Here is a 23,277-nt window from a genome sequence, read left to right on the forward strand (position 1 = left end):
TTCCTTTCGCAGTCGTAGCACGCGGAAAGCTCCTGCTGTTTGTGTGTGTGTCAGATGATTATTTTACTGTACTCGGATGATTCTCCGGTGGAAATGTCTGTATTTAAACACACATTTACTAGAATTGAATGCAACGAGCATTTTCTAATTAAATATTATTGTCAAATGAACTCGCATATAGCTCTTTTTTGTCTCTTCAGTTCTTTGTATTTGCCTGGTTCCACTCATTGTAGACGTTAATATCACAACACTCTTTAGGCTGTTATTTGGGGTAGGAACCTGCAGTCATGTGCAGCATTTATCCACCCATCATCCAATTCACGGCCACACAATTTTCATTTTCATTTAATCAGCACAGAGGACCGCCAACACCCTGCTACCTTCACTACCTTCAGGTCTACAAAACCATCAAGGCCTCTTCTCATCCAAGCCACCATCTGTTCACTCTGTTGCATTCTGGAAGTATCAAAGTACTGAACTCTGTCTCATGACAAGGTGCACTACCACCACTCGGAACACCCTGTGTAATATTACTAAAGACTGTGAAACAGATATTCATATGTGTGTCAAACCCATTTCTGACTAAAACTGGATAAGAAAAAAACCTTAATAAAGTATACACGATCGTTGTTGAATGTTAAATTTATTTCAATCCAGGAAAAAGAAAATTAAATGCTTATGAAATGAATGAAATGTGTATGGTGAAAGTTACTGGTAAATAATGATACAGACAAAAGAGCTTTTATAATTAAAGATACAGTCTTTGGAAACATAAACGAAAGAAGTCAATGTAATTTTTTTTAATGTAATTGTATTGCAGACTCAGATTACCACATCACGTTAAGTACAATGACAATGCTGTAGTCAAAAGTACTAATCAAGCTGTACGCCATTAGCTCCGGGCAAGTCGCTTAAGGCCAAAAACCTGTTCAGCTTGAACTCAAAGTCAATCGGGCGTTCACTGGGAGGCCTGTAGTTCCCCTTCATTACAGTGCTCAGGTAGGGGATGAGCATGCAGTTCTCTTCAAATGAGGCCAGCTTCTTTTTGTACATCTGGCGAATGGAGTCTGTACTCCTGTGGTTGAAAGCTATAACAATGTAAAATTGGAATTATTACTTAAGTAGGAAAAAACACATGAACAAGTTCAGTGCTGGAAGCATATAACAAGTCTTAAAAGGTGAATGAGATACATTGTACATAGTAAACTTTGATAGGAAAACATTTCAGAATGAGGTAAAGCAGCACATAAAATCTTTACTTTAAACTTAAAGTAAAGAGCGATCGTGGCTCAAGAGTTGAGAGTTCGCCTTGTAATCGGAAGGTTGCCGGTTCGAGCCCCAGCTCCGACAGTCTCGGTCGTTGTGTCCCTGGCCATCACCAGTATGTGAATGTGTGTGTGAATGGGTGGATGACTGGATGTGTAAAGCACTTTGGGGTCCTTAGAGACCAGTAAAGCGCTATACAAATACAGACCATTTACCATTTTAATCATCCTAATATTTCTCATAATATATTAAATAAAGGTTTAAATATAACATTCCTACCTTTCAAATACAAGGCCACATAACTGAGAGCTGATCTCTTTAAACTGAGATAAGGATGCTTTGGTTTGAGACACCCGGCAGCTGTCATTGCCTTGATCACTGCTTCTGCCACACCCTAAAAAATACAATGTGGTTGATGGATGTACTTTTAAAAATCTCAGCAGACAGGACGATACTGCAATATTTTCCATGTGATACAGAGTTTCTGACCTGCTCCAGGTAGCCCAGCGTTGGAAGGGAGGTGAGATGTACAGGTTCAGAAAGGGGAGGAACTTTAATGGGCAGCTTTTGGGCCCAGTAGGTTTCAGGAGTCCTTAAATAAATAATTTCACATTTCAGTGAATAGACCAAAGGTTTACACACCACCCACTTTCTTTATAAGTGTAGCTCAAAGTAGTTTGTAAAAAAGTGAAGTGAAAAAAGAAAACATTAAAAAAAGGCACACGTTTTTCAAATATACAAAGAAATAACACCTCATGAACTTGTCCCGTTTCTCCTTGGTCTCAAAAATATAAATTCGTTCTCTGTACTCCACAGCATATTCCATCTTTCCTCGAACCAGAGCTTCGTACCTAAGAACAAATAAGACTTCCATGTGAAAAAAATGTCACAGAAGACATATTCAATATTTCTGACATACTGTGATGGAATAAAGTATTTAGATTTTAAATGCTACAAAAAAGAGAAGATCCTTAGGATCTTATGTATGTCTATCTGACACCACAAAGTCAGAATCACAAAGAAATATGTTTGCCAACTTTCTTTCTTTCTTTCTTTCTTTCTTTCTTTTTTTTTTTTTTTTTTTTTAGCAATTTGAAGCATATTTCTCAGTGACACAGTGGATAATGTACCTCTGCTTTCCATCCAGGTAAGTAACAGGACAGTAGCCCTTCATTTCAACTTGCTGTGGAAACCTGTTCTTCACGTGTATCTCAGTCAGCTTCCTTGGCAGGAGGTGGGGTTTTGGGAGGGTGTGCGGGCAGCCAGGTGCGACAAATTGATCAGGAGTAGACAGGAACATCTGTGATTGAGAGAGCAAGATAACAAGTTCCAGTTCCAGTTTTTAGGTTTGAATGCCTTCCCATACTCATTTGGGCATTTACCTATGAATCTTGCAATTAATTTATGGGGGAACTTCCAAGAAACTGACCTCTAAATGGTTTTCATCACACATCTTGAAATAATGTCCCCTGTACTCAGCCGCATGAGTCAATGCTGCAGTTTCTGAGATGTCCACCAGGTGGTAATGTAGGGCCATGCAGACAGGGCAGTACTGGCCAAACTCTCCAAGTCGGCAGTCAAACTCCTTGGGTGTGATGCACAGCTTGTTGATGCAGGCTGCTTGCCCTGGTTAAATCATCATGCGTGGAGTTAAGAGGTTCAACATTTAGGCGCATGTAAAACATTTAGCCCATGAGTTTGACAGCATCTTGAGGGGATTTCTGGTGAAATAAACCAGCTTAAACTCTTCTTGAACTTACCCTTCTGTATCCTGTCCAGGTAAGTTTGAATATATTTCATGCTGGTGCTGACCTCTTTTATCATTCTGTCCCAGATCCACCATTTGCTCTTGAGGCCATTGAGAAGCAAGCAGTTTTGATATTGTTGTTGGAAGTGATGCCTCACATGCACCACCTCCTTCTTGTAGCAGGAATTACGAATGTGTAGGATCTCAGAGCTATCGTGCGTCAAGTGAGGCCTAAAGTGTAAGAACAAAGGAAACACAAGAAGATTATAATTTTTGCAATTATAATCAGCTGTCAGACCTAAAATCTGTCATTATATTTATAAGTTCTGTGTTCTCTGACTTGTTGGGCTTCATCTTGTCTGCAAGACCTCTCTTCAGCACCTCCACTATGTCCAGCTCTAGCTCAACTACTATCATGGGGATGATGCTCTGAGACCCCATCAGTTCTGCCTGCTTAAGGGTCATTGGAAACCCATCAAGCACATATCTGAAATACCAGAAATATCATAGTATATTAGATACACACTAAACCAACAAAAATAGAGTAAATTATACAGTCTTGACTTAAAAAAAACAAAATCCATGCCAAAGATTAAGTTCGGATCGCACCTAGCATTGAGTTTTGCTAAGTATTAACACATACATGTGATAAACCCTTTGTCTTACCCTTGCATGCTACAGACTGAGTTCATCAGTGCCACCTCCAGACACTGAATGGCCAGTTCATCAGGCACAACAAGGCCCTGTAAGAGATACTCTTTCATCTGAATAGCCAGATCGGTGTTCCCCTGAGTGTCAAGCACCATACGCATAACGCTACCAATGGACAGCTGAGCCAAGCCATATTTCTGAGAAAAAATTTGTGCCACTGAGGAAGCAGAAATACAAAAAGTAAAATAAAAGAAATGAACATAGTAAAAAATGTAATAAAGTTCATTTTTAACTATCTTGTATCTTACCGGTGGTCTTTCCAGATTTTGGAGGTCCAGTCACTGCTATTTTAATAGGAAGTGACGTGGTGGGCTTGGGCTGCCGCAGGTACTTTAAGGGGTTGAGCATAAATGTGTTACAGTTCTCCTTAGATGCAAAGAAGTAGATATACTGATGGAACAGCAGGAGGTATGTTGTGTTGAAAGGCCACTTCAGAGGCTGGATCAGGTCTCTTTCTTTGTGTAGCTACAGGTTGGAAATGGATGAAAAAAATGTTAAAGTATACTTTATGAAGGACATTTTACATATTTGTTTTTTCTGTCAACATTTCAGCTTAAAACAAAGGAGTAATTATATTAAAATATTTCTTGGAACTATTGGAAGCACAGCTGACGTTCCTAAACCCTGCCTACCTTGATGGGGTCCAGGAAGCCAAAGGCACTGAAGAACTTAAAAGAGGAGAGCAGCAGTTTGCATGCCAGGCTGTAGGGGATGGGGTGGCATTTTTGGAAGAGTGACTCCCTGTTGGTCAACAAGGGTTTGATTTTCTTGAGCAGCTGACACTGAACAATGCGTAGTTTGCGAGACGCATTGATGACCATTCTGGGTATATTGTGTTCACCTAGGAGTTCCTAACAATAGAACAACATATAGCACCATATATAAGATCCAACTAGTTTTATTGTAAAATACAAATATTTTAAAGTAAAGTCTTGTTGTGAATATGAAATACAAGTAGAATTGATCAGGGCTCATTTTTGTTTTGTGTATATGTACCATCACAGAACTAAGGTTGGTCTCTTGTGTCACAAAACGCTCTTTTATTCCTATCTCCAGCCTGTTGGTAGCTAGTTCCTCAGTCTCCTCATTCTCGATGTCTTCCTCATCCTCTTCTGCAGGAAATTCCTCCTCCAGCAGGGCCTCAATCATCTCCTCTATGTCTGCAGTTTCATGCTCTTCATCATCTTTTGTGCCATCTTGAAAACTGAGCTGTTTTGTTTGCAAATACAGAAAGAAAGAAGACGTTTGAATCAAATGCAGATGTGATAATTCGGGTTACCTCTTTTGCTTACCTCTTTTTTAGTTGCCTTTAAATCTTGCTCTGCCATGAGTTCAGCTTTTCTCTTGGAAATATCCTCCTCCTGAATTACAAAATTACCATGAATGTTTCAGATCCAAGAAATGAATTTATCCTAATTTGTCAAGACAGACAGCAAGACTAATGTTTCCTGGCAGAAAAATAACAGTTACTAAAACTGGGACCTAAGTATCACTTATTTTTTTACCCGTTTTTTTTTACGCAGGTCATGAAGGAGTTTCAGCTGTGCTTCACGTTTGTTTCGACGCTCACGCCAAATCTCCAGGTACTGTGGCAACAGACGACTCTGGACATCCTCAACATCCACTTCCATCATTACCACAACGTCAGGGAAAAACTTTTGCTCAAACATGTACTGCACCTCATTCAGATCAATAGGAAAGCCCTCCAAAATAAAACCTGTAGACCTAGAACATAGATGATCTTAAGTTAAAGAACAATATCTCTTGTAAGGTGACCAAAACTCTCAAAGAGACCTTGATGGGAAGTTACCGATCTAAAGTTCATTATGTATAAAGCTACTCCAGCAAATTTACATTTAGAAAAAGCTAAAAACTAGATGTTTACCCTAAGCTAGCTTTTTTTTTTTTTAAACGCGATTTGCTCTGAAAAAGACAGCAAATAGGCAGAAAACAAGAAGAGGCAGGAAACATCCAGTTTTGTAATAGCTACTTGTATGGTTCATGTTTCCAGTATGGTGCAATAGTCATGTCCAGAATCTTTGGATTGAGAGGATCTCCATCAGATAGGTAGGCTTTGATGGCCATTTCATCCTCAGTCAGTTCTTCTTGCTAAAGTTACAGAAAAGCACATACACAGAAATTCAAAACCTGAAATGAAATATCATAACAAACTGTGCTAGAATGAAACTGTGTTGAAGCTGACCTCCGTCTCATTCATGTTATCATAGGGATCCTCTGACTCCTTCTCGTCCTCCGCCCTGGCTTCCATTATTTTGGCATCCAAGTCTTCAGAATCATCTTGTAAGAGCACTAACTCATCAGCATCAGGTATCCGCATCTTTGTCTTGGCCATTATGAGCATTTGGAGCTGCTCTCTGAACTGGATATGGAAGAGTCCAAGCTGCTGTGCAAGCCACTTCCCATTAGTCGTCTTGCCTGAGCCTCCGCTGCCGAGCAAAAAGATCCGCAGAGCAGGAGGCTTGGATGGAAAAACATGACAAAGAGCCAGTGAGGACACTTTTGTTCAGAACTACAGCATATGACTTTCTCTTTTCATGTTAAGGTTATACCTTGAGAGGCTCAGTGTGTGCAACAAATTGATCAGGATTTTGAAGAAATGATTCCCTGGCTTCTAAGCTGGAGAAGTAGTAGGTCTTCTCACGATACTTAGCTGCAATTTCATCGGTACAGGGTCGCAGGACATTATGGTCTTTTAAGACAACAGGGCAGAAATGCTGGGTGTCACCTAAGAATCTGTTGGTCGTGGTGTCTCCCTGCATTCATTAAGAAGATAAGATAGACATACTTCAATGGATTGCTTGCCTTACTAATATTTGTCAAGAAAGCAGTAAGTTCTCTGTTCTCTTTCTACAATTTTAAATAGCGCTGTAAACATATGGATATTAAAGCTGAAAGACTCCTTAGTTTACTGACTTCATCTCTTTCCCCTAGGGAATAATCATCATCACTGCCTTCCTCTGTTCTCTCCAGCTGAGCTAAGGCCTCTATATCTTCTGCGTCTTTTTCCATGTCCTCCTCTGATAACTCCCAGGACACATACTGAAAGGGTTCTGAAGATCACACATGAGAGCTAAAGATTAGATTGGAACTTTTTAGCAGAATATCACATGATATATCACTCGTTAGTTCACCATTTATTTATTCCAATCCATTACCAGTAAAATAACATAATATTTGTCTCAGTATTTTTTTGTGTGTGTCTGGCGCAAATTTGTTTCTAAGACAACAGTGATTTGGTCTGCATAGCTTTACACTCACTGTCCATCTGCTGGATCATCTCTTGAAGCAGGTTCTCTGGGCTTTTCCTGCCAATCTCCAGGGTACAGTGGGTTACCGTTAAACCAGACTGCATTTTCTCCCATTCACCCACAAACTGTCGTAACTGCAGTTTATACTCGTTCATCTCGGGGCTATCTGCATAGCCCAACTCTGAATCATCATGTACTACCACTGCTGCTTGGACCACACAAAGAGAGTGTGAACGAGAGAGAGTTAGAGAAAGAATGCTAATGATACTTCAGTGGTGCTCACAAACAGTACAAATACAACATATAAATTAGTTAGCACATTCAAAAATGTATCTGTGATTTTGATTGAAAATTGGAGTTTTTATTGGGCAGCATAGCCATTTCAGCGCACGTCCAAATTCAGAGAGTCATGAGAGTCAAACCCCAGGAAATCCTGACAATGACTGACTGACCTGAATATGCACCTTATACTAGTTTCTCTCTTTAGTCAATTTGCATTTTTGATCTGAGAAAAACAAACCAAACAAAACAAAACAGCATGTTCTTGTTGTAACTTTACCTTCTTTTTGTACTGCATTTGGATTTGCAGAGCTGGTGGTGTTCAATTCCTTAGGATCTTCTGAAAATAAAAAAGAATGTAATAAAAATTATACTGATTGAATGGTATATGTTCAAGGGTAGTATATAAAAAAAACCCAAAACCAGCACCATGAGCTTCTCCCATAACTGTCTTCATATTTGATTGCCCCTCTGATTCTTGCTCCTCTTGGTTTCTAAAATGGAGAGAATTAAGGCACAAAAACAAAAGTTGCAACAAAAATCTAACTCAGAAACATACAAAGAAAAAAAATTCACAACATCATTTCATGTGCACTTACGAGAGCTCTATCGCCTGAGACTGTTCATCCTCTAACTTCTTTACAGTGTTCTTTACACTTTCTTTATTCATCTCATAAAGTCTTCTCAAAACTGCTCAATGAAAAAATGTATTAATGGAAATGTAAAAAGCACCAAAGTGTATGCGTAAACACTGAAGGGCATTTCAAACCAAATTGTTGCAAATTATAAATGCAAATTTATATGTTTAATCTTTTCTATTTGTGCCTCATACCCTGGTGTCCATCGCTGTCTGTGAGACAGAAGAAGACCTCTGGCAGAAGTCCAGCTTGCTGTAAGGCATCCATCTGGGAAAGGTTCTTGGGAAAGTTGTCAAGCACCCACCCAGTCTTGCCCTCCACCTCTTCAATCTATAACATCAAACTTTTTATCACGTAAGTTAAATTTACTTTATGCATGTGACTGTCTAAGTGTCGTGTCCCTGTATGCGTGATTTAGTGTTGGGTGTTGTGCGATGTAAGTCAATGATTTTATACAAATAAAAAAAATCTAACAATGCCAAACAAAGTTGCAGAAAAATCCTGTTGTGTGTCATTAATCATTCAAATATATGAACGTGTATGCATGCTAACTGCTTAAGACTGGGAAGTCGGTGTAAATCTCCCACCTGGGTTTAAATCTTTAACGTACCTCTTTTATACGCTTCTCTAGTATCTCAGCATACAAGCCAAAATAAGTAGTACTCGATTGCTTTGCTTGCTGCACAGCACTGAGTACCATGGCTTGCACCAGTGGATGATCCTCTGTCACTTAAAAACAACAGAACAAATAAGATCCTCTTTCATACAAATATACTGTTGTTCAGTATGCTTCAAAATGTTAGAACAACATAACACAACAACAACCAGAATATTGTTTAATTATGTCCTGATATGTTAAACCATGAAACTGAAAGAGGGTGCACTTTCCTTTTCACATATCTATGATACATATGGTTTATAAGAAAGTATTTTCACATCTTACCTTCACATTAATTCTGTGTATGACATTATCAGTCACTTGTTCAGCAATAGGTACAAATATTGCTTTATATCATACAGTTTGTTGGAGGACTATTACATACATATATATAGAAGCTACACTCTTAATAGTATATAGTGCTCAGACAAGTTATTATGCCATGGTACATGGCATTACTGTTATTGCAAAAACATATTATTGTCAGTCACAGTTTATCAAATGTAATTCTACATGTGATTATAGAAAAAAAAATACCAACAAAGTTCAGCTTACCTGAATTTTGTCCATCTTCCTTCATCTTCATTTTGATTTTGTCTATAGCAGCCTGTGTTGTCTCCTCTTTAATTTTATTAATCCTCTCCTCTTTAGCCTTGACCAAAACTGGCTGCAACAGTTCCTCCATGTCAATTACCGCTGTGTTATAGTGCTGAGCTAGAAGTTTACATAAGGTGGTCTTCCCTGCAAGGGAAGGCCCAATGATTGAAACTTTGCAGGGTAACCTCGGCATTGGAGGTAACAGGTAAGGGCGAGGGTTTGTGACAAATTTATGGTGTGCCTCCGCTGACGAAAGGATGTACAGTTTGTCCTGGAATCTGTACAATGAATGAGAGTTGTTTAACATTTTCACATTGCTACTCAATAGAATCCTCATCTGGAAACAGTTTTTAAAAGACTGCTCACCCCACACTAAATTGTGGCTTGCCAGGAATGACCTTGCCCTCTTTCAAAGCAACAGGGCAAGTTCTGCCCCAGCGGCTCCTTCTCCACCTAAAGCCAGGGACCATAATCCTGTAAGAGGACATAATTCTCAGTAGGTCCTCCTGAAAAAGATATGGTTTCAATATTAAAGCAAGTCCAGTCTTAATTCTTAGGATCAGGATTATTGGGATGGTTGTAGTACACATGTTATTCAAAATACAAGTATTTTGTACATGTTCCCATTCACTGATTGTGTTTTGAAATAAAATGTGAAGACTTCCAGACCGTGCTAACGTCCTCTGGCATTTCCTCATCCTCAGTCTGGTGGAGGAGGACTGGAACGGGGACGTGATTTATAGCCAAAGTTTCGAGACGCGACATAACAGACTAGAAGTACAAAATGTCAAAAAACACACCTTACAGAGACAACACTTCTGGAAAACACCAATACTATTTGTTGAAGTTTTTTTTAGTCTTTACCAAGTGCCACTCTTCTGTTGAATTATTTCCATCCAACTCCAAAAGGTAGAGAGGGTTGTGGTTTGCCATGTAGTCCTGAAAAAATATCAATTAATATACTTTTCATTCTGTGTTTTTCTTTTGTAATTTATTCTTTTAATAACAATAAATATTAATACAGTATATAGTTTGTCTGTAGTTAAATTTCAAAAGCCCTTAAGTACTGCCTTTTGAGTCAAAAAAATCTGGGATGTTCACTGCCTTATGATATAAACATACTGGTTAAGCAAAAACAGCATCTCCCAAGTAAATTCAAATACAAGGTTTAAAGGAATTATGAATTTTTATTCAAGATTTTTTTAAATAACACAACAAACTACATTTTTGGTGTGTCAGTAGTGGGTGACTTTGATGACAGGTCTAGGTCTGGGCAACTCACCTCCAGTGGTCTAAGCATGTTATCCTTGTACATGTTAATTCGAACAAAAGCATTTTTAGCCAAATACTCTGGTGTCCACACCATTCTGTCATTGGTATCCTTTGAGAGTTCCTCTTCCTAAGGAAAAAAAAATACTAGTATGGAACTCAAAGCTTGGCAGTTTTTTCTTTGCTATGATAACAACTGATCACCTGGGGAATAAAAGGTTAGCTAAAATAAAAACAGCCCCCTAAAAATGCAAAACTGAAATCCAAACATGTACGGAACTAGGAAGGTGCTAAAAATATTAATCGTCTAAGAATTGCTGGATAAAATTCTGATTAGCATTCAACACCCTTAAATCTTACAGTTAAGACTGAAACTAGATCAATAGCTTTATTTCACTAGGCAATAAATACATAGGTAAACATGGCAAAGCTTATAATATTTATGCTCCTACACCAAGACATGAGTACAACTGCTTCTGGGTATTGCTTCTGGTACTTTAGGCTAGTTTGCTCAGCGCTATCATGACAGCAAGGATAGCAAGTCCTATACCTGCAGACTGACGTCATTTTCTCTTATTTACTCAAGAAATGCAGTGGCTCTGTCATTCAAATCTGACCAGCTGGGATTGGGGAGGCAGAGGATTTTAAAGGCAGTGATTTCTGTCAGTTTGTTTTGGTTGATACAATGAAATAAGAGGAAAAGCAGCAAAACAGCAGTCATTGGATTATATTTGTTACAAGCATCAAAACAAAAGGAGGGGGGAGAACTAAAAGAGCTATGATTATGCATATTACATGATCAAGTGACAACACTTATTTTCCCTTAAGTAATACCTGCTCCTCCACATCCTCCACATCCTCTGCATCCTCTGCATCCTGTTCCTTGCTCTTCTTCTCCTTGTTATACACCTCTTCACGCTGCCACTGATCCCTGTTGTAAAACTGCCCTGTCTCTGGGTCCTGCTTCAGACCAGATAGCCTCTGGACAAGGTCCTTGTCTGGACACTGGTGAAAAGTAAAAGTATTTAATTTATAATCAATTCAGTAAAATCCTGACAGATCTTTTTCATAAATGAACTTAAAGAGATATTAGATTAAAAAATTACGACATTAAACTATGCAAAAGAAAAAAAATCAAATGCAATGGACAACTCCAAATAGAGAATGACAGTAACCTTGATGTTAATGATAATATCAGGCGTTAGCTTGAGGTTTTTGATCAGTTCAATCTGCTCATTAATCTTCAGATGCTCTTCTGACATGAACGGCAGGCAGCTCAGTACATAACCTGTATCAAAAACATGTGAATTACAAAACAGTGCAGAGCTTATCATATTGCTTATCGTCTAACCTATCAGTCATCTTATTTTCATCTGCAAAGAACATTTGGTGACTGAAAAGTTTGTTTTGCATGCATAGCCATAATTAAATGACGTCTTATTTATTACCATAGTGCTCCACATCTGGCGAGTTAAGCCTGGCAAGAATCAGCTTCAGCACCACATTCTCTGGTACACTTCTTCCCTCAGATAAGATGTCCAAAAGCTATATTCAACAGAATGCAACTCAGAGTTTCTAATGACTATAAAAGCATAAAGAAAACACATCACAGGAACAAAGGGCTTCCTTTCAAATGATACAGAAAATTTTACTTACCTCCAGGCCCTCTTTTGTTTCATTTTTTATGTGTGTGTTGAGAAGATTGGTATCTGAAAGATGTGAAAACTCATCTACATACACATCTCGAATTGGTAAAAAGATTTTTTTTATGAAAAAGTTTTTTTTATGAAGGCATAAAAGGGTACTCACCATCAATAAGGATACACCTCCAGGACTCTGCAATTTTTTTGGCCAAGGTGGATTTGCCAACACCCTGCCAAGAAGTGGAATATAGAGGAATTGAAGCATTAGAAAAAAATATTTGCTAGTGTTTGGGTATGCACTTGTTGAGCTTTGGTGGGGACTCTCTGCATGATGTTTGTGATTGTGGAGTGCAGCTTAAGACATGGAAAATTCTATAGTAGTTGTGTCCAGGAATTTTAAGTATAGCCTAAACATTTTACACTTGATGATCTACTAAACGTCATAATGTGTTTTATAACTGCATGGCATTCATGGTCTTTCCTCTTTGTTTATATATACATATCTGATTCACTGACAGATAGTACTGTGCATACTGTCTTTTGGACTTAAACACAACTACAAAGGTATATACGTAACCTAGCTAAATTTCACTTTATATTCACTTATATATATATATATATATATATATATATATATATATATATATATATATATATATATATGTAGATTACCGGTCTTCCAACGATGATAAAGCAGGTGGGCTTAGCAAGAAGTCTCTCTCTTTCGGCTTCATCTTCAATTAAGTTGTCTACTAAAGTAGCCATTCAAACTTTGTGAACACAGAAATTATAAAAGTCAAATAATCATTCAAGCAATCAGTTTTATAGCTTGAATGTGTAGTTTACATAATCTGACAAATATGTAAAATATTATTATTATCATATTTTACTTCAATGTTACTTACAGTTACCTTTGCGAGTGTCTGTATTTTCTTTTATCTGCTAATACCCTTTTTAGCGCAGTTGTTCACTAGCGTTACAATAACCTAGCTATCCATATACGGTTACCATGACAACTTGCAAACTAAAGGGCTGGCTGAAGGTTTCTTAATACCTAGTTAATGCTACCTTTAGAGTTTGAGGGTTGAAATAGCGTTTATAAATTAATTAATTGAATTATTTATTTATCATACTCAAGAGCAGTTATAAACGTTTAAAGCCGCTGCAAATTCAAATGCAAAGATAGTAAACCCATGTATCAATCGCATTTTCAGTCCTTCGAGCTTTTTGACTTTGCGAGGCACCGTACGACCCGACAAGCGAAGTCATTCATGACAGTCACCTGACTAAAACAAATTCAACTCCAACATGCTAACGGGATACACTGGGCAGAGTACAGATGCATTTTAACTGTTGTTAAGTGAAGCGTTTACAGTATTTGTTGCGACTGCATGGGGAGATGTATATTGTCATCAATGAAGACCATTTGTGGTTAATCATACAAGCTAAGTGGATGAATGGTGAGTGATGCTAGCTAGGAAGTACTGAGGGAAAAAGTAAGCTATATACATGAACACATTTGTTAAATATGCTGGCTCGTCATTTTGTGTCTTATAATGTGAAGAAATGAATGTAACAACATTCATTTCTTTTCACTTTCGCTTTGTAGCTCCTCTGTAGCCTCTTCCAGACTGACTGTTGAACAATTCAAGAATAGAAAATGCCTCAATCAGCAGCTATCATCGGTGGGATCCAGCGACTGGTTCTGTACGAGACCAGAGCAGTAAGTCTTTACATGAGCCCTTAATGTCACCATTTCTCCATAAAGTCCAATTCACCTGGGCAGTTTACAACTACACGCGATGACAGTTCTTTAAACTGCGCTGTTTCTCCATTTTGCTAAGCTTCCTTAAGGAGTTTTCAGGAATAGTACATTCAAAACTCTTTAGATGGTGGTTGTCTTTTGTTGTGTCGTGTTGTTGTGCTGTGCACGCCGCTTCAGTAGTGTTGAGGTCCGGTGTTTTTGACGAGGCCAATTTATGACTGATGGTGTTCAGTTGTGTGTGTTTTCTATCTAGGGTCAAGTGAGTGTTTGTGGGATTTTTTTCCCCCTGTTTCTTAAGGACGCGACTTTCAGATATAGTCTTCTGCTGTAGATATTTTTTTTAGGTCTGTCAGTTCTTCTTTTGTTCAGTTTCCTCAATTATTTTAAGCCACACTGCACAGCTCTTTAGCAATCATGTTGTTTGTGCAAAAATAGTATTTTATTCCAGTCAAGCTATCTTATATTTTGCATTTTTTCAAGGTTTGGTTAAAGAAATTGAAATAAATTGTGTGTTTTGTGACAGAATGCAACAGTATTGATGTGCCTAAAGATAAAATTTAAAATGGGCTCTTTACTAAGTTGTCTGTTATATGTAAATAATTCATTCCTTGAGTTAGGTGCTTTTTCTATGCTTGAATGATTCATAGGTCAAGTGGCTTAACAGACAAAAAAAATCTCCAGAAAATAGACTGAAAATGAGTGAAAAAGCAGCTGATGTCTAGAGAAGAACTTTAATTTGTACATTAAAACCTGGAGAACTATTGCTCAAGAAGATTTTTAAAAATTACATGTTTTCATCTGCTTAGAAGGAAAACAAATAAGGGGTGGCTGAAGGCTTTCAGACAAGACCATACTTAAGACATGTGCTTAATGGGGAAATGCTCAAAGGTTCATAAAATGATATTGCTCAATTTTTGTGCCTAATACATAAATGTCACAAACTTGATATATATTCAGGACAATCACTGTCTTTGAAGTACCATGATAACGACACTGTGGCACAACTGTTCATTTAAGACAGCCAAAACCTATTACCTTTTTTTTTTTTTTTTTTAAAGTGCTCTCTAGTCTTTGGTTCAAGAGTTCTATAGTTGATCTGGGAAAATGTTTGGGACACTAGTGTACACGCTACATGTACACTAGATGGCAGCAAAAGCTGCAGGTGACTATATGAAACCTCAGGACCTGACATCCATGAGGTCAGTAAAGAGCATGTGTGTGATAATTATCTGGACATTTAATTGGTGAATTAGATTTTGGCAGTTAAAATTAGTTTTCTTTAGCTTTTTTTTTTTTTTTTTTTTTTAAATATTAGATGTATGTCCTTGAGAGGTAGAGTGTCTATGCTACTTTCTTTGCTGCGTATTCTAATAGTATCATGTTTTCAATTGTCGCTGCATTTCACCAGCTGTGGTCATGCTTGGTTTAAATGTGTGCTTAAGCTGGGTTTCGGTTTGCTGTTCCCATTTGCTACAAATATTTAGACACTAAGGCAAGTAAACATTTGTCTTATTTGATTTATAATTTCTTATTGAACCTCTGCTGAACAGTGCACGTGCAGGCTTTCTGTTACAGACAAAGAGGGTTAAATTAGATACTGGAAAAGGTGGAACAGGGAAAAAAAATGCTCTAATGGTTGCTGAGTGTGCTGATACAGGATGTTCCAATTTAACACTCTTTAGTGGACTGAAAATTTTGGGCCATTTTGCAACCCTGAATGAGAAGAGTAATGACCTAAAAGAAAGAAAGAAAGATGCAAGGAAGACACACATCTTGACAAAAAGAACATTGTAAAAATGTAACTTGTGATGAAATATGTGCTGTGCCTGCATGTGCTCTGCACTGTATGCACTCTTATTTCAATCTGTGTTTTTAAGATATCGCCTTTAGTTGAATACATACTTGAGTGTAATTTCACAAATTTCAGACACACTGATTCTTACTCGGACTGTGGAAATAAAATGTTTTATTATAGGAAAAAAAGAAATTCAAGTTTGACTTCAACAGTGGTGCTGCAATGCAGGAATGTGACTTGTCATTGGATTGATTCTATGTCTATTAAATACATATCTGCTCTTGGTTGAAGTCTGAATTGGTCCCAAGTCAACATCATCCAGGACAAAGCTGCAGTCCACAAAGTTAGAAGACTGTATGCAAGATTCCCTCTATGCATTTATCACCACATGCAGCTGTGAAAGGTTAAGGTTGCAAAGACTCTTCTGATAATAGGCTCCAAATGCATTGCAGCACTCACTTGACTTGTCATTTTATTTTCAGAGGTATTTTTTGGTTGGGAGCAATCATGCACAGACCAAACATCGAGTCCTAAAGATTGACCGCACAGAACCCAAGGACCTCGTTATAATTGACGATAAGGTAAGTGACGACTTTCCACGAGTTAAATTTTAATGTATATTCTTATGTAATACACAAGAAACATGCCTAAGGGGGAAATTGTGCAATCACTCAGCTGATGTGAAGTGTGCTGCTGATGAGAGTTTGGCTGCGTTCACACCCTTTTCTTATTACCAGGATCTATGAGCTGGTTTTTGATTTGTTTGTTTGTGTTGTGGGTAATTATCCTTCTGATGCAATTATTATGAAGCATCCATTAATAAATATTCATCACCCAACAGTCTCATTCCAAAAGATATTAAAATGACATCAGAAAACTGTGTGTTTTCAATTTTATTGGCATTGTGTAGCATTGTACTTGGATGCATGGATAATTTAATGAGTTGCTAGGGAGGTTTTAAAGCTAGAAATACTCCCTCGTCTTTTAGTTTTTACATAAGAAGTGAAGACAGTGGAATAAAAGACTTTGATAGAAGTCCTAAATTAATTTTTTCCCCACAAGATAACAGAATGAGAATTATTGCAATCTATAGAATCATGCACTTAAAACAAATGCAGTAGCATACAGCACACAGTACATTACTACGTTTCTCTTTGGGGTCTGTGCCAATTGTAAAGCTTATTATGTAAATGAGATGGGGGTTTTTTTTGTAGATGAAATGCACGCAAAGCTACTCTTTAGTCATTTAACATTTCAGAACCAATGCAGAAAGCAGCCGATCTATTTTCAGACTAATTGCCTCAATGGCAGTCAATCTAATCCCTTTTGTAGAAATTTTGGGCATTGATTAAACAGGGACTGTTATTCATTTACCTGCTATTGCACAGAAAATAAAGAAGTCTTAATAGTTCTGACTGAAGCCATTAGTCACCCGCAAGCAGCACATTTAAGTCACTTTTGTCAGAACACAGCTTTATATATTTTAGTGTTGATTTTTAGATGGAAATCAGATAGGATTATGTGGCTAATTAATAAACTAAACTTTATAAACACTTCATCTAATGTGTATTTAATACCGTACATGCGTGCATGTGTGTGTTTCCAGCATGTGTATAACCAGCAAGAGGTAAGGGAGTTGCTGGGCCGCCTGGACCTGGGCAACCGGACTAAGATTAGTCAGAAGGGTTCCTCTGGCCTGTCCAGGACTGTCTCAGCTTTTGGCATTGTGGGTGAGTACATTTCCTCCACTCAATGGCAAAGCAACAGTCATTGCAGTTCAGAATAATGTGAGAATCTACCTCATCTCCAAAGTCTACAGTTGGGTGTGTTGGCCCATTATTACTGCAAAATAAAAGAACACCTGGGAGTCTTTTGCAAACCACTGTAATAGTTCACAGCTTTTTCACGTGTTTTCTGCCATTATGTTTTTTAACATGTGTAACACGTTGTACAAAAAGATCCGGCCCCCAAATGTTATTAATTTGCAATTTTTTCAATAGTGGCTATGTTTAAAAAGATAAAATAGAATTATGCAACACTTGATTGTGTTACCGACCACTACTAACTCTTTAACACCTTTATGAATGTTTAATTGGGTACAAAAATGAAAAACCACAGAAAGAAGGTCCTGAGCTTAATTCCACCATCAAGCCGTGGTCTTTCTGTGTGGAGTTTGCATGTTCTCCCCGTGTTTGCGTGGGTTCTCCCCGTGTTTGCGTGGGTTCTCCCCGTGTTTGCGTGGGTTCTCCCCGGGTACTCTGGCTTCCTCCCACAGTGCAAAAACATGCAGTAGTGGGGATAGGTTAATTGGTCAATCTAAATTGCCCATAGGTGTGAATCTGTGAGTGCGAATGGTTGTCTGTGTCCCTGTGTGTTAGCCCTGCGACAGACTGGCGACCTGTCCAGGGTGTACCCCGCCTCTCGCCCTATGACAGCTGGGATAGGCTCCAGCACCCCCCGCAACCCTGGAAAGGATAAGCGGAAGCGAATGGATGGATGGTTGGATGGATATTTTACTTCAGCTATCTGAGACAGTAAAAGCACATCTGTGTTTTGTACGTTGCCCTAAAGACCTGATTACAATCCTAAACTGACTTTTTTTCCCCTTATAAGCAGTTTTTTATTTTTAATTTTTGTTCCAAATAAACTACCTAGTGAGCTAGCTATCATTTTTCACCTCAAATACCATCATATCATTGTACCCATAATGACAAAGTAAAATAAGTTTGTTTGAAACTCTTGCAATTGGGGAAAAAAATAAAAATAAAACAAAAAGCAAAAATATAGAATGCATATAAATATTCACTCTTTGCCATCACAATCATCATGTTTTCCCTGATCATCTGTCAGATGTTTCTACATTTTGATTGGAGTCCACTTAAATTCAATTAACTGGACATTATTTAGAAAGTCACACACCTGTCTATATAAGGTCCAAATGGCTGACAATGTCAGAGCACAAAACAAGCCACAAGGTCCAAGAAATTGTCTGACATCTGAGTCAAGAGTTTATCGAGGCACAGACCTGGGGAAGTGTACAGAAACATTGCTGCAGCATTGAAGGTCCCAGTGAGCACCGTGCCCTCCATCATTATATATGGAAGAGGTTTGGAGGACTCTTCCTAGAGCTTACTGCCCGGCCAGTCTGAGTGATCAGGGTAAAAGGGCCTTACTCAAAGAGGTCATCAATAACCTGGTGGTCACTCTGACAGAGCTCCTGCATTTCTCTGTGGAGAGAGGAGAACCTTCCAGAAAGACAGTCAGACCAGTCAGATCTGTGTGGTTGAGTGGCTAGACAGAAGCCACTCTTCAGTGAAAGACACATGACAGCCCACCTGGATTTTGCCAAAAGGCACTTGAAGAACTCTCAGACTGTGAGAAACAAAATTATGTAGTCCAATGAAACAAAGATTGAGCGTCATGTCTGGAGGAAACCAGGCACCACTCATCACCTGCCCAATACCATCCCTACAGTTAGCCATGGTGGTGCTGTGGGGGTGTTTTGCTGCAGTCAGGGTGGAGGGAAAGATGAACGAGAGATCTGAAAATGACTGTGCATTGATGCTCAACCTGGACCGTGAGAGGTTCTGCAAAGAAGAATGGGAGAAACAACCCAAACATAAGTGTGCTAAACTTGTAGCATCATATTCAAAAAGACTTGAGGGTATAATTGCTGCCAACTTCAACAAAGTAGTTCTGTGGACATTTCCACAGCAGGTTAGTCGGTCACCCTGACACAGACAGTTGTTTGTCCTCTGCTTGAATAATATAGATACTCCGCCAACCCCCAACCCCAATTACATCTTTATTCGCAAGCCATCATTTTGCTATTATGTAATAAAAGTGTGATGTAGCCATGTAGGGTACAAGGTGTATTCTAAGAGGCCTTTTGCCCGGTAGCTTTCTTATTACAGTACAAAATGAATATGATTAGCGTAAGTATATTTTTATTCGCAGGTTTTGTCAGTCTGACCCATCTCCTCCAGGAAGAAGGACAGTACCGGTATACTCATACAGGAACTCATAAGTGTTATTTAATCTTACACAGGGTTATTGCTTCTCGGTCATCATGCAGAAAAAAATACAAAAACCTTTGATAATGTAGACACACTAGCACACCATTACTTTGAATTTGTCACGTGAATGTTCATGAGTGAAACAGAACTTCTTATTTCAAAGGTTTTACCTGATTAGTTTATGAAACGGAATATTTTTGGTTAACTTCAACTGCAGCGTTTTGCAGATTAAGTACAAGCCACTTCAAAGTATAACTTTAAGAGTCCTTAGTGTGTGTGTGCGTATATGTGTAGTATGTATGTTGCACTTACCAATTCAACACATTTTTTTTTTCACCCAACTTGGATGTCAGGCCACTTTCTAGTTTGAAGTAACAAATTATTAAAGTTAGCTAATGTTGATTAACTTGTGACAAATTCACGAACTAATCATATAACTAATTACATACCACTACTTAGGCGGCATCATTTGCCATTGTTGGTTATCATTTGTCATTGATCAGTTATTTTAGATTTTAGCTCAGGTTGTGTTTGTCTTCAAGTGAGAAGAAATCTGTTACACTACAAGTGAAGTGGGAAACTGTTCAGTGGGATTCTCAATATACAGTGGCTTGCCCCCTTGAACTTTTCCACATTTTGTCACATTACAGCCACAAACATGAATCACTTTTATTGGAATTCCACCTTGTCTTGGTAGGTTTACAGTTGTGCCATACTCCTTCCATTTCTGAATGATTGCTTGAACAGTGCTCCGTGGGATGTTCAAGACTTGGGAAATCTTTTTGTAGCCTAAGCCTGCTTTCAATTTCTCAATAACTTTATCTCTGACCTGTCTGGTGTCTAAATCTAATCGAGAATCTGTGGCAAGATCTGAAAACTGCTGTTCACAAACGCTGTCCATCTAATCTGACTGAGCTGGAGCTGTTTTGCAAAGAAGAATGGGCAAGGATTTCAGTCTCTAGATGTGCAAAGCTGGTAGAGACACACCCTAAAAGACTGGCAGCTGTAATTGCAGCAAAAGGTGGTTCTACAAAGTATTGACTCAGGGGGCTGAATAATTACGCACACCCCACATTTCAGTTATTTATTTGTAAAAAAAAAAAAATGTTTGGAATCATGTATGATTTTCTTTCCACTTCTCACGTGTACACCACTTTGTGTTGGTCTTTCACGTGGAATTCCAATAAAATTGATTCATGTTTGTGGCTGTAATGTGACAAAATGTGGAAAAGTTCAAGGGGCCCGAATACTTTAGCAAGCCACTGTAAGAACTGTATAAACTGAAAAAAATGAATTGATATCCAATTAAGTTAAATAACACTAATTAATCAAAATATTTACATAGTGAAATTATGACTTTATGCATCACAATGTCATATACAAATAAATATATATCTTTGACTGCTATCAGTGCTATTGTGCCATATTTTCCTTTATCAGTTTTACTCTTTGTAAATATGTGGAATAAGAGTAGGAATTTGTATAAGATGTTCGATTTTAGCAGGGCAGCAGCCGGTGTTGTTTATACCTGAAAATATTTTTTAGCTTTCCTGTCTTCTCGCCACTGTTCTAGCTACATAAAGCTACTAAAAATATTAAAAATGTATCTTTAAAGCTCCAGGTTAGGTGGAAGATGGTGTCTCTTGTTTTTGAAAAATCCTTCTGAAACCGCAGGAGACATTATACAACTGTTCTTGAGGGCTGAGTAGCACTCTTGGCCGTGTGTCTGTATTGTGATCCTCAATTCATCCATTAACAAATTAGTTCTAGTAATAGTTTTATAATGAAGGGGAGGTATATTTCTAGCAGACACACTTACATAAACTGTGTTTATCTAAGTAAGATATTATTAAAAACATACAGACATTGTCTGCATTATTTTCTAAATGTCACAGATGGAAAAATAGCTTGTATGATGCTGAAAGCAAATCATTGACTGTGTTTGCATGATGTTTTCTGGGTCAAAATTTCAAAGCGTAAATGGAGCAAATTACATGGTTAATATTGTCAAATATGACACACATACATTCACTATCCACCTCCGCAAGTGGAGCTATTCACTTGTTTGTCCTGTCAAAACTGTAGCAGATTTGCTGGCAACAATAAAGTTGACCTACAAATCAACTTGTTTTGAGCCACACTACATGTTGCTGGAAAGGAAATTCCATTTGATGAGATTGTTGTAAAAGATTTAAAACTTGTCTTCTTTTTGCCAGGATTTGTGCGTTTCCTAGAGGGGTACTACATCGTGTTGATCACGAAGCGCAGAAAGATGGCTGATATTGGGGGCCACTCCATCTACAAAATTGAAGACACCACTATGATCTACATTCCCAATGACTCAGTCAGAGTTACACACCCCGATGAAGCAAGGTATTGTGTTACTCTGTCTCCCATTTATTACCTTGAGGCCACTCTATTTAAGTACATTACTGTATGATTTTATTAATTTTGAGTATGGAAATTTTCAGAAATAATAAAATATCTTGAAATTCATTTGTAGCAAAAAACAACAACAACAACAACAAAACGCTTACTCTCTTCTGCTCACACCCACAATTGTAGTCTGGCCAAAAATAGTGTTGTCATACAGAATGTGCCAAAATAGGGAAAAAAACAACAAAAAACCCCACAAAACAAAACACAAAGGCTGACTCATCCACTACCAGTGGACAAGGACTGAAGCTTTTCTAATAGTGGCTTGAAACCCCCCCCCCCCCCATGATTTCACACATGTACACAATTTTAGTGTGAAAACATTATTTGACCACTTGACTGAGGAAAAGGTGTATCAGGTATTTTTAAACCACCCAAAATCCCCAAATTGTATAAAACAGTGGAAAGTCTGACAAAAGAGGAAGAATCTCTCAAAGCTGAAGAAATATTGATGAGTGCATTGTTATATAGTATAATAATAGCATTCCCATTATTATATATACTATATATATCATATGCTAGTATGGTCACCACTTGCCAAGTTGTAACTATTTGTTCGCTTTGATTCATTAGTTTAACTTTCTAGTGCAGCAATGCAAGTCTTGTTGCTTAGTAGCCATCTTGAAATACACCCAAACATTTATTTGGTTGTTATTTTGAGGCTCTGTCCAAGTTAACCACTGTTTTTGCTATTGCTGTGCATTTCGGTTCAGGAGTACCTGAATGCAGTAGATGAAATGATAGCTGTTACACTGGATGTGCAAATTAAAAATGTTTTTAAAAATAGATTTCTTCTGACAGGTATCTCAGGATCTTTCAGAATGTGGACCTTTCCAGCAACTTCTACTTCAGGTAAGACAGTTTGTTATTCCAAACTCTCACTATTAGAAGGATACAGTAACTTGTATATGCACAAATTACGTCAGATTATAAATGCTGTTATCAAGGGGGCTTTCAGCACACTCCCTCTAGGCTTATTTAGTACAAGTGCCCTTTGAATTTTACAATATCGCATCACACCAGACTAAACACGTGTACCGATGCCCTGCTCAGCTTGAAGGCTAGGAACAACTAAAAAGCATTTCTTGACCTTGTGGCCTTGGTTGGGAAAGGAACTCTGGCTATGGCCTGGAGATTTAATTTGATAATATGAATCATTTTCTAACAGTTTTTGCAGTATTAAAGATG

The 23,277-nt window shown here is 38.0% G+C and overlaps 2 protein-coding genes across 4 annotated transcripts in view; one reads left to right on the forward strand and one right to left on the reverse strand.

Annotated features, from left to right (window-relative positions):
• Positions 1 to 791: 791 nt before the first annotated feature.
• Positions 792 to 13,124, reverse strand: ak9 (adenylate kinase 9). 3 transcript variants are annotated; one of them, XM_085431871.1, is made up of 36 exons: positions 12,989 to 13,124; positions 12,750 to 12,847; positions 12,244 to 12,307; positions 12,091 to 12,143; positions 11,883 to 11,979; positions 11,610 to 11,722; positions 11,269 to 11,439; positions 10,448 to 10,564; positions 10,030 to 10,104; positions 9,835 to 9,936; positions 9,532 to 9,671; positions 9,124 to 9,443; positions 8,521 to 8,639; positions 8,105 to 8,240; positions 7,872 to 7,962; positions 7,702 to 7,766; positions 7,553 to 7,612; positions 7,004 to 7,198; positions 6,659 to 6,795; positions 6,295 to 6,498; positions 5,928 to 6,203; positions 5,715 to 5,833; positions 5,230 to 5,449; positions 5,017 to 5,085; positions 4,721 to 4,933; positions 4,357 to 4,575; positions 3,973 to 4,189; positions 3,680 to 3,881; positions 3,354 to 3,500; positions 3,027 to 3,244; positions 2,696 to 2,892; positions 2,397 to 2,566; positions 2,019 to 2,117; positions 1,756 to 1,858; positions 1,546 to 1,660; positions 792 to 1,088 (listed from the first exon to the last, which is right to left on the reverse strand). In XM_085431871.1, the coding sequence occupies exons 2-36, from the start codon at positions 12,840 to 12,842 to the stop codon at positions 874 to 876; spliced, it is 5,151 nt and encodes a 1,716-aa protein (XP_085287997.1). In that variant the 5' UTR covers positions 12,843 to 12,847; positions 12,989 to 13,124; the 3' UTR covers positions 792 to 873. The 3 variants fall into 3 exon arrangements, with proteins under 3 accessions (XP_085287997.1, XP_085287998.1, XP_085287999.1); XM_085431872.1 differs by having other exon boundaries at positions 12,983 to 13,124; XM_085431873.1 differs by lacking the exons at positions 10,030 to 10,104; positions 10,448 to 10,564; positions 11,269 to 11,439; ... (4 more) ...; positions 12,750 to 12,847; positions 12,989 to 13,124 and having other exon boundaries at positions 9,532 to 9,639; positions 9,835 to 9,930.
• A 121-nt stretch (positions 13,125 to 13,245) lies between these two features.
• Positions 13,246 to 23,277, forward strand: part of fig4a (FIG4 phosphoinositide 5-phosphatase a) — a 56,217-nt gene continuing 46,185 nt past the window's right edge. Inside the window, exons 1-6 of the mRNA XM_085431874.1 lie at positions 13,246 to 13,537; positions 13,687 to 13,800; positions 16,120 to 16,218; positions 17,244 to 17,367; positions 21,870 to 22,026; positions 22,891 to 22,941. Coding sequence (XP_085288000.1) covers positions 13,738 to 13,800; positions 16,120 to 16,218; positions 17,244 to 17,367; positions 21,870 to 22,026; positions 22,891 to 22,941 — 494 coding nt within the window. The 5' untranslated portion in view covers positions 13,246 to 13,537; positions 13,687 to 13,737. The remainder of the gene's footprint in view (positions 13,538 to 13,686; positions 13,801 to 16,119; positions 16,219 to 17,243; positions 17,368 to 21,869; positions 22,027 to 22,890; positions 22,942 to 23,277) is intronic.

This window comes from Copadichromis virginalis, linkage group LG15 (assembly GCF_057382275.1).
Source record: "Copadichromis virginalis isolate Kocher_CV1m ecotype Utaka linkage group LG15, C_Virginalis_male_GT1.1, whole genome shotgun sequence".
Lineage (NCBI taxonomy): Eukaryota > Metazoa > Chordata > Actinopteri > Cichliformes > Cichlidae > Copadichromis > Copadichromis virginalis.

Bases quoted from the DNA above. Each gene is read 5' to 3' on its own strand.
- ak9 (XM_085431871.1), bottom strand. From the start codon at position 12,842: ATGGCTACTTTAGTAGACAACTTAATTGAAGATGAAGCCGAAAGAGAG. The intron at 4,576-4,720 runs GTACATATACAC...TTCTATTGTTAG, and splicing joins CCAACCTTAGTTCTGTGATG to GAACTCCTAGGTGAACACAA. The intron at 2,893-3,026 runs GTAAGTTCAAGA...TGATTTAACCAG, and splicing joins CCTGGACAGGATACAGAAGG to GGCAAGCAGCCTGCATCAAC.